At 54.7% G+C, this 10459-nt stretch overlaps 1 protein-coding gene across 2 annotated transcripts in view; it reads right to left on the reverse strand.

The window, feature by feature from the left end:
• Positions 1-6622, reverse strand: part of SLC25A42 (solute carrier family 25 member 42) — a 9419-nt gene extending 2797 nt beyond the window's left edge. The window contains exons 1-6 of one of the 2 annotated variants that reach the window (XM_006778337.2): positions 6511-6622; positions 3727-3737; positions 2510-2535; positions 1762-1928; positions 1388-1504; positions 898-1049 (exon numbers count right to left, since the gene is read on the reverse strand). In XM_006778337.2, coding sequence (XP_006778400.1) covers positions 898-1049; positions 1388-1504; positions 1762-1928; positions 2510-2535; positions 3727-3737; positions 6511-6548 — 511 coding nt within the window. In that variant the 5' untranslated portion in view covers positions 6549-6622. Of the gene's footprint in view, positions 1-897; positions 1050-1387; positions 1505-1761; positions 1929-2509; positions 2536-3631; positions 3738-6510 lie in introns of both variants that reach the window. The other variant, XM_015557757.1, reaches the window with a different exon arrangement.
• Between the last annotated feature and the right edge of the window lie 3837 nt (positions 6623-10459).

Raw genomic sequence — 10459 nt, forward strand, 5'->3', positions numbered from 1 at the left:
CAGCCCCTCCCCAACCCCTCTCCAGCCCCTCCCCAGCACCTCCTGCGCAGGGGCCTGAGAGCAAGCAGAACTGTGAACACCCAACACTGCCTCCTGGGTCCAAAGGGACCGAGGATGTGCAGCCCATCAACAGGGGTTCTCCGAACACGCACTGTAGGTTTATAACTAGGAATTAAAAATGGGAGACACCACTGTTCACTCACCACATTAGGAAACATTAAGTAAACTGACACCACCACTTGGAGTGAATATGGGGCCAGGGCCCCAGGCAAGTACTGCATAAAACTGAAAACGGGGTCTTGCACCCCCCGCCCCCCAAGGAGGCACTCCTGGATGCCCACTGATCACAGAAAATCTGCCAACAGCCTCAGTGCCCCTCCCCTTGCTTAGATGACTCAATACCGGCTGAGCAAGAGCTGCACCACCCAGAGGTGTGGAAAGTGACTCAACTCTTTACCGTTTATAACCAGGAAACCAGATGAGGGATTGTTCCTGCCACATGTTAAGTGCACGAGTATTCCCAACCACGGAGAGGAAGCCGCCGGCACTTGGGGTAGGGGGTGGTTGTTGTAATGGTCCCTATACTTTTCAAGTTTCTCAGAATTAAACACAAGAAGGCACTCCTCCATCTGGGCCACTCACAGGCGTTGTGCAGGTGCCTGTGTTGCACAGTGGCCACTGACACTCTGGACAACACACTGAACTTCACAAGGTTGCTCTAAAAATTGGGCATTAAAGGTCGTCAGTCTGTGTTCCTCACACGGTTCCTGGGTTCCTGACATCATGTGTCTTCTCTTGATTCGGACCCTGAGCCCCCAGCCTGCTTCACCCTGGGGGTCCTAATGCCTGGCCTCCAGGTCTATGTGACCCATGGGTGCTGCCCCACCCCCTCCTCACCTCTGTGCAGGCTCTTGAGGGTCTCATACGTGAAGAAGCTCAGCCCAGCATAGGGGATGACCCCCAGCACGGTGGGCGTGAAGCCATGGTAGAGGGTCTTCAGCCCCTCTTCCCGGGAGATGCGGATGAACACGTGAAAGATGTTGCTGTACCTGCCAGGACAGAGGGCCGTAGGGTGGGCTGTGGGCTCAGCCCGTGTCTAGTGTTCCCGTGTTTTTAATGTGTCTGTAACCAATTAAAAACGAAGACTCAAGTTTCATGGAAGCAGAACTGACCCCCAGGCTTAGAGAACCTTCTGGAAGCTGCAGAATGGCCTGCCCTGCGGTACCAGGCAGGGTCCATGTGGTGGGTGTTGACACTATGGCTTCCTCTGTGGGCTGGACACAGAGGCCCGGACCCAAACCCAGGATATGACGAACGGATTCAACTCGGGAGCCCCCTTGGACACAGAGCTCCTGGTCCTGGAGAAGGTCCCCGTGGTAGGACTCACATTTCCTTTGGGGTCACGGCCATGCGGGCTCGGACCAGGTCCAGGGGGTAGGTGAGCGAAGCAGCAGTGGTTCCAGCGAGTGCCCCTGCGAGGAGGCGAGGCCAAGGGGGCAGGGCTCTGAAAGGGAGGGAGGGGGAGGAGAGATGGTGAGACCCCAAGGAGCACGGAGCGGGGCCAAGCCCAAGGCCCACAGTTCTCAGTGTGGAGCAACCAAGAAAAGCTGAGCTGGTGTGGTCTCCTGGTGGACGATTCAATCCATGAATGGTAGGGCCCTTCCCTGCGCCCTCCTGGGACCCGGGTTCTAACATAGTGACCATGTGACAGAGGACAGAAGAGCAGGGGACAGGAGAGTGGAGAGGGTTGGGGGGGCTCACTCTCCACGGAAGCCGTAGTAGCGGCCCAAGACGCGCTTGTACTCCTCGTGGGCGCTGAACTGGATGGCAGCGTAGGGCACCACGCGCACCATGGTGGCCGAGTTCCCGCGCCACAGGCTGAAGAAGCCCTCGTTGAGGTAGGTGAAGTAGAGCAGCCGGAAGGCCTCCTGGGGGGTGGGGGGGGGCAAGGTCAACCCCTATGCCTGTCCTTCCCTCTCCCGCCCCGTGAACACCTGGCTCTACTCTGTCCAGCCTTGTGCCTGGGGGCCCCACCTTACCCACTCCACTCCCTGCCCACACAGCCCTCGGCCCTGGGAGCTGTAAACGAGAGGGGAACCAGGTGTGCAAAGCAGGCCCAGAGCCCACACGGGGTGTTTTGTTGATGTTTGTCTGGTAGTCTAGCTTTTAAAAATATATTTTTCTTTATTAAGTAACACCTGCTCTGTGTTTAAAAATAAATGTGAAAACATGGGTTTAAAACATCAAGTCGCCTCACCACCGGCCTTAGGATAGGCACTCTCCTGTCAGTTCCCAATGGGCTTCATCCAGGCAGTGCCAGGACAATGGGTCCCACCCCCAGCAGGGGAGACCTTGGTCACCCGAGCTCCCGGGAACCAGCCTCGGGGGGAACCAAAGGGGAAAAGCATCTCCCCACTTCCCCCACCCCCAGGCCTCCTAGCCTCCTGCCAGCCCAGCAGGGCAGCTGGGGACAGTCCCAGAGCCTGGAGTTGGTGACCTAGTGGCTCACCTTTGCAGAAAATCTTTTTGAAGATACTGGGGGGGAAAGAACACACAAAACAGACCGTTAGATGCGAAGGAGAGGACCACCCCCCCCAAGTCTGCATGACCCCCTGCTGCAGGAAACTGGTCTAAGCTGGGAAATGACAGCAGCCCCTGAGAACGCTCCCTACCCCCAAAAGGGCTGAGGGGGTAGAGTCCTAAGCAGGATCACTCTCCTCCCAGGAACCTCCTCATCCCGTACCCGGCCACTCTGCACGCCAACCTGTCCCAGGAAGGGGGATGAACTGCCCGGGAGTCTGTGGGAGGACGTGCCTCTGGAGGGGTGACAGCCTCCCCACCCAAGCGGATGACAGCAGGTGACACAGAGGAAGGAACACAGGGGAGCTCAGCCTCATGCCTGCTCTTTCCACAGCCTCTGGGGAGGGAGTTGATGTTATCATCCTTGTTGTCTAGATAAGGAAACTGAGGCACAGAGAGGCTAGGAATTGGGGAGGGCTTCTCTTTCAAAACCGCTGAAGGATGGGGTCTCAGGTTGTGACCTGCTCCTGCCTGGTGCCGAGCAGGCACTGGCCACTGTACAGGATGGAAAGGCCTCATTTTCAGGGGACCCTGTGCCTGTTTAACCCTAAGGAGAGAGAGATGGTTTCTTGAACTGTGTTCCCCAAAAAGACATGGCATGTCCTCACCCCCAGTACCTGTGACGGACCTTACGGAAATGGGGCCTCTGCATGTGTCATTAAATTAAACCGAGGTTGTACTGGAGTGGGGTCAGCCCTAACCGAATGATGGGTGTCCTCATAAGAGGAGGACACAGGCAAGAAGGGAAGGCAGAGATTGGAGTGATGCAGCCACAAGCCAAGGATGCTTGGAGCCCCCAGAGCTGGAAAAGGCAGGGAGGCTCCTCTCCCGGAGCTTCCAGAAGGAACCAATCCTGCCAGCACCTCAGGTTCAGACTCCTGGCCTTGGAAATGGGAGGGAATAAATTCCGGTTCTAAGCTGCCTGGTTTGTGATACTGTGCGTTGGCCGCCCCAGGACACCACCTCACAGTGCAGCTTGGGGGGCTGTGAAGAGGGTGCCTGCCTGGCAGCATCTCTATCACAGAGGGACAGACAGACAGACAGCTTTTACCTTGGAAAATGATTTTGGTTCGGTCCAAGGGAGCTACTGCCGTTTTGGCAAGAGCGCCAGCCAGGGCCCCAGAAAAGAGGGAGCTGAGAACTTGCCTGTGATCGCTCTGCAAGAAACACATGAACACACGTCTGTTGTCAGAGGGAGGGAGACGTCTGCTCCCCTGGGGATGGCACCAAGATCACCTTTCCTCACCCTCCATCACTCCCCTGCCCTGGTCCAGGGCGGACAGATGCACAGCAGCGTGAGTGTCCTGGCCCTCATGGGCCCAGGGCCTCGGAGCCTTCATGGGATACGGTGAAAAACCTCCCAGGTGCCAGGCACCACCCATGAGAGGCAATGCTCTGTCCGGGCCACAATGGGACTGACTCCGAACATAAGTCACCTCTGACCCACCTTGCAAGCCTTGGTTCTGCCCACCATGTGCGCTGGGCTCTTGCACTGCGGTGTTTCAGGGCAAAGTCATGAGGACCTTTGTGGTCGTGGGGGACAGGCAGGGGGTGCTGGGCAAGAGGACCCTGCCTGTGTCAGTGTGTCCCCTTTCTACATCTTTCTGTCAGGACTTCAGGGACTGGTGTCTGTGGCCCTTGAGCCAAGGCAAGGGAGATGGGGATGGTGGCTGGCCAGCATTTCGAGCTCCCATGGCAGCCTCAGGGCCAGCACTTTGCTCATCTTCTGGAGGCTCTCCAAGTCCTCCTTGTACAGCCTCTCTCCCCCCTTCCTTCCCTTCCATGTCCATCCGGGTCCTGAGCCGTCTCACTAGGTTGGAGTCTATATTCCTCCACCTGATTCTCACAAGCGACTGCGGTGAGCACTCTGCAATGTTCTGGACTGGAGGTGCCCTCATCTTTCTTTCATCAGCAGTGAGCAAGAATGGCAAAGATCAGGTCGTTCAATGACCCCAGGAACCCATGAAGTCCCCAAAGACAAGGTGCCCTGAGGGGTCTGGGGACATGCCGTGCAGAGGGGGGGTATTATATATACCCCCAGCCCCCCTCAGGACCACCCCCCACAGGTCTACGGAGAGAGCAAGACATGAACTAAATCTTCAGACAAAGGTGCACAGTCGCCAGTCCAGGTGAGGGCCCACAAAGAGGCTGGCTTTTGCCCAAAGAGACATGGAGAAGCACAGAGGTGGACAGGCCATTTTCACTATGACCAGAGAAGAGGTGGCTCCTGCAGTAATCACGATGGAGTGGCAGAGGCTGAGACCAGAGCAGGTGCAACAGGGGAGATTGTGAGGGCAAAGTGGATATGGTAGAGCTCAGGGCAACCCCTCACCAAGTCTGCCCAGCTCAGCGGTGGCCCAGGGGTGAAGGGCCTGGCCCTGGGTCTGTCCACACTTCTGGCCTCTCTGGTCTCTCCTTCCTCATCTCTAACACGCTGAGTGCTGTCTCCTGGTCCAGGTCCCACTCCCAGATCCTCTTCTGTGGGTCCCAGGTGCTCCCAGGGGCTGTGTGCCCTGCAACCTGGCCCCCAGCCCTGTATGGCCCCAGCTCCTTTCCCTTAATGCCCTGCACCCCCTCCACCTGCCTAGAGAAGTGGTTTTCCTCCTGTGTTTCTGAGGCAGAACTGCACCGGAGGGTTCAATCTGCTCCTGATTCACACAGGCCTGTCACTGGGACCCCTGCCTTTTCTGGATCACACAGCAAAGTTCTGGTTGTCTGGTCCTGTTGGCTTTGAGAGGTATGGATGTCAGATGCTAGAAGGTTCAATGGTACTCCTAGCAGCAGCTCCTTGCCTCAGTTTCCTCTCTGTGAACCAATGAGCAATTGCTCACCACGCGGTGAGCCAAGGGAACACCCCACAACAGCTTATGTGCCTGTCAGCACTGAAGGCGAAGCCGATGTGTCCTCTGTGCCTCCTTCTGCAGGTCACTTCTTGTGCAATCCGCGGTTCTTACAATTCCAAGGCTAGTTCTGTGCGTCTGGAACACATGTCCTTAAGCCCTGCTCTCGAGGGGGCTCCCGATGCTCTCTAAGTCCACTTCCTGGCTCAGCAGATGCTGCCAGTGGCTCTTACTGACAGCAGCAGCTTATTTTTTGAAGAGCTCAGCACAAGCATCAAGTCCATGTGTCCTTGTCCGTGATATGGAGGGATCCTGCAGTCCGGCCGAGAACGTGGGTCATCACAGATCCAAACAGCCGTGAGCACTGCGAGAAGACACTGGGCTTCTTAACCACAGGGTGAGCTCCCACACCAGGCTGGCCAAGTGGACCAAGGCTGATGTCACATGTGTGGCCGGCACAGAAGAAGATGGGCACTGGGGACCCAGACATGTGATGGGAACAGACAGGCCTTTTGCTGGGATCCAACCAGCAAGTAAAGGGGCTAAGTCTCCCTCGTGCTCTGCTGGGAAGTTCACTAAACTGGGAGGGACACGCATGCCTGCTGCAGGCGTACCCTCGATGCTCCACATGTGATGGTGGCCCGACACACGGGCCCACAAACCAGTCCTCCCACCTGCCTGGCGCTCCACAGGGCCACCTGGAGTTTGGGAAAGGTCTGGAGGGTTGGGAGGGTGACCACCTCAGCCTTTGAGACCTGCCCGAAGGCACCTGTGCCCTGAGAGCTAGGATAGGCTGTGAAGCCCTTCCTCACAAAAGAGCCTGAGTTTGCTGATTCTTTTGTGTTTGCAAATCTGAGAGAGAAAAGGGGCTCCAGGACTTCTGACATTCCAGCCAAAGGTTTGGGTAAGGTTTTGGCTCTTGCCAAGTGGTTGGGGGCTGGATTCACATCACAAATGGGGCAGCCAGCATCTCCCCCACCCACGGTCTCACACTGATGCAGCCCCACACCAGTGTGTGTAGGGGATGATCTGTGATGGGTGCACACCCACAGGAGAGAGACCCATGAGAACACTGAGGCCAGGTACTTGCCTTTGAAGGGACGGATGAGGGCAGGACGGTGTCGGCATCCTCACGCAATCGCACCACACCTTCCTTCACACCATTACCCATTCCAGGCTGCTGGGGACAGTGGAGACCGGTCCTGAGGAACAAGAGGGGGCATGAAACTCAATGAGAAAGGGCCTCCGCCACCTGCCTCATACCCCATTCACTTGAAGCAAGAACTGTCTGAGTGTGATGTCCTAACCTGGTGTCTGCCTCCCTGCAGGGAAAGAATGCCACATCCCCTCCGCTGATGGCTTGATCATTTACAAAAGTCTTTTATTTGATTGTCACAAACAGGCCTCTGAGTCATCTGCCTTTTTAGCCTGTACCAACTGGGCTCAGAAAAGGTAAGCCACCCCACTGAGGTCACATAGCAGGGGGCGGGGCATGGTAGGCTGTGAGGCAGAGAGGTGGGGGGCCCTGTCTGCCCAGAGCCAAATGCCCACTGGGCTCAAGACAGCTTGGACCTGAGCCTCTGACCAAATAAACAATTTTAGAAAATTAATCACCCTAGCCAGTTTGGCTCAGTGGATAGAGCGTCGGCCTGCAGACTGAAGGGTCCCAGGTTCGATTCTGGTCAAGGGCATGTGCCCAGTTGCGGGCTGGATCCCCAGTGGGGGGCATGCAGGAGGCAGCCAATCAATGGTTCTCTGTCATCATTGATGTTTCTCTTTCTCCCTCCCCCTTTCTCTCTGAAATCAATAAAAATATTTTTAAAAAGAAACTTAATCTTTTAATTTAATTTAAAGATTGTGTGGCTGCATCCTCTTCTTGGCCGAGTTTATAGCAAAGGGCCCTAGTACTTGAGGATTTCTCACAGGAAACCCACATTTACACTCTGGGCGGAAGTGCACGCAAAGCTCAGCATACTGCATGAGGGGACCGCGAGGAAGAAAAGGAAAGACAGGTGTCACCGAGATGCCACTGTGCACCCGTGCCCTTTGAGGTCTTGGTTCCCATGCTTTAGAATTATCCGATAAAGAAGGAGCATTTGAGAGCTTGCTCTCCAGTATATGTGATCAGTTTGGCTCAAATAAACTCAAAAACATTCTCTGCAGGTTTGGATGTTATGTTGACACCTCTATGGGAGCAATGATGGAAAAACAATAAAAAAATTATCTAATAAATCAATACACCTTCCTGTAAAATGCTGCAAAGGGTGCAGATGTGCCCTGAGCAGGCCGTGGAAGCCACATCAGTGCCAGTGTGGAAGGTTCTAGAAAGCAAAGTGGGATTCCACTCCATTGGTCCTCTGCCGCTGTTTCCTACTCAAAACAGGCCTGGCTCTGGAAGAACGGCAGCTTCCAGGGCAGAACAGGAAACAGGGATGAAACCGGAGCACCCCGAGGTGCCAAGGAGAAACCCAAACCGAGGGGTTGTGATTATACCAGTTCTCAAAACTGTCAAGGTCGTCAAACCCAGAAAGTCTGAGACACTGTCTCAGCCCAGAGGGGCCTCACATACCCTAGTGATGACTAAATGCTATATGAGATCCTGGACAGAAAAAGGACATGGGGGGGGTGGGGAATCTGAATAAATTATGGACTTTAGTTAATAATAATGTATCAGTATTTTGGAACAACAACAAAAAACCACCCCTAAATAGAGACACTTTAAATTGGAGCCAGAGTTGCCATCCCAGAGGAATTGCCTTGTGTATCTTATCCCTCAAACCTTTAGAATGTAAAACAGCAAAATAACCCTTGGACTGGGCCTCAAGAACATTGTGTCCCAGGCAACTGTTTGCAAGGATAACAAGAAAGACAAGGGGACTAAAAATTAAAAACATTGTTTAGGCCCTGGCCATCTTAGCTCAGTGGTTAGAGCACCAGCCTGCAGAATGAAGGGTTGCAGGTTTGATTCCCAGTCAAGGGCACATACCTCAATTGCAGGTTTGGTCCCTAGACCCTGTCAGGGACACATGTGGGAGGCAACCAATCAATGTGTTGTTCTTGTGTTGATGTTTCTTTCTCTTTTTACTAGTAAGCCCCCCAACTCCTTCCTCCCTTTCACTCATTCTAAAATTCATTGGCAAAAAATATCCTCAGGTGAGGATTAGAAAAACATTGTTTAGAATGTGTCAGTCACTATGTTAGCTTATCTGCACCAATAGAAATGCCTTTTTTCTATTGATGTAATTGTTCCTCTTCCTTTTATCATAAACTAGAGGCCCGGTGCACAAAATTCATGCACGGGGTGGGGGGGGTCCCTCAGCCCAGCCTGCGCCCTCTCCCAGTCCAGGAACCCTCGGGGGATGTCCGACTCCCGGAGCGGGCCTAAGCCGGCAGTCGGACATCTCCCTCACAGTCCGGGACCCCTCACTCCTTACTGCCCCGCCTGCTTGCTGCTCTTGCTGCTCCTTAGTGCTGCCACAGAGGCGGGAGAGGCTCCTGCCACCACCGCTGCACTTTCCAGCTATGAGCTGGCTTCTGGCTGAGTGGCGCTTCCCCTGTACCGTAACAGTCACTTAGGCTTTTATTATATAGACTAGGGACCCAGTGCACAAATTTGTGCACCTTGAAGGGAACTATGGGCCTGGAGGCTGCAGTGGGCATAGGGGTGGGTCTTGGCTCATCCTCTGCACCTCCACCTGGCCCCTCCTGCTGCAGGCCCCGGTCCCGTCTGCTGGCAGCCCTGCTTCCCGACTGCTGGCAGCCCTGCTCCCGCTGCCACTCCCACGCACTGATGGTGCAGACCCCACTCACACCAACTGATGGCACCGAGCAATTGGGGCCAGCGCCAGCAGCAGGTGCGAGCAGAAGCTGCTGCCCCAATTGCCCCTCAGGAGCAGGGGAGGTGAAGAAGCCCTCAGGGGCGATTTGGGCCAGCAGCCGCCACTTGTACCCGCTGACAGCACTGAGTAATCCAGCAGCAGGTGAGCAGTGGCTCCAGCTGCGGGTGCAAGCAGGGCCGGTGACGGCAGTGGGCACAAGAGGGGCTGTCGTTGGCAGCAGGTGTGAGAGGCAGCTGCTGGCCCTGATCAATCAATCGCTCCTCAGGAGTAGGGGGAGGTGGAGAAGCCCTCAGGGGTGATCGGGGTCGGCAGACACCACTTACACCCGCTGATGGCACTGAGTGATTAGGGCTGGTGCTGGTCACCCGCAGTACAAGAAAGTTCTGTAGAACCTTCTTGAGAAAAAATCCAGCCCTTTGTACACCTGCGGCGTCAGCAGCAGGTGCAAGCGCCAGGCAGGACCACAGCACGAGGGAGCAAAGAATTTTCAGTAACTACCAGAGGCTCACCCTGATGACAGCAAACAGTGCCCCGCCTTGGTCTGGCACCCCCGCTCACCTGCTCCACCATCCCACCACAGCCGATGCCTGCCATGTTCCGTGTGCGTGCCCTGGTGGTCAGCGCACATCATAGTGACTGGTTGTTCAGTTGTTCTGCTGTTCAGTCTATTTGCATGTTAAGGTTTTATATATATAGATACCCACTGCCTTGTCTTCTAATTGGAACACTTTGGGTTTCTGCCTGAATCAGTGCTTCCCCAATAGTTGCTCCTTTTGATCTCAAATAAATGCTTGTTGCCTCTCACTTTGGCCTTTATTTTTAGGTTAACAATTTGTTCATTAGTTGTGACAAATATACCATACTAATGTCAGATGGTAAAATTGAAAAAAACTGGGTGTGTGGAGTTTAGGGCCTGTGTTACCTTTGCAACTTTTCTGTAAGTCTGAAACTGTTCACAAACATAAACCAGGCCTTAGCAGTATTCCCAAGCCCATTGCTGGGGTGTCAGCCTGTGGGATGCACTGAGACTGCGTTACCATCTCTAGAACCTGCAGCTGTGGCTCACACCTCCCAACACTCTGGAGCCTGGGGATCACCCTTGTATCTGGGTGTGGACGGTGCTGCATCCTGTGAGCATGCTGAATGTGAACGCATTCTGTAGAACCTTCTTGAGAAAAAATCCAGCCCTTTGTACACCTG

The sequence above is a fragment of the Myotis davidii genome, unplaced genomic scaffold, assembly GCF_000327345.1.
Source record: "Myotis davidii unplaced genomic scaffold, ASM32734v1 scaffold448, whole genome shotgun sequence".
In the NCBI taxonomy this organism is placed as follows: Eukaryota; Metazoa; Chordata; class Mammalia; order Chiroptera; family Vespertilionidae; genus Myotis; species Myotis davidii.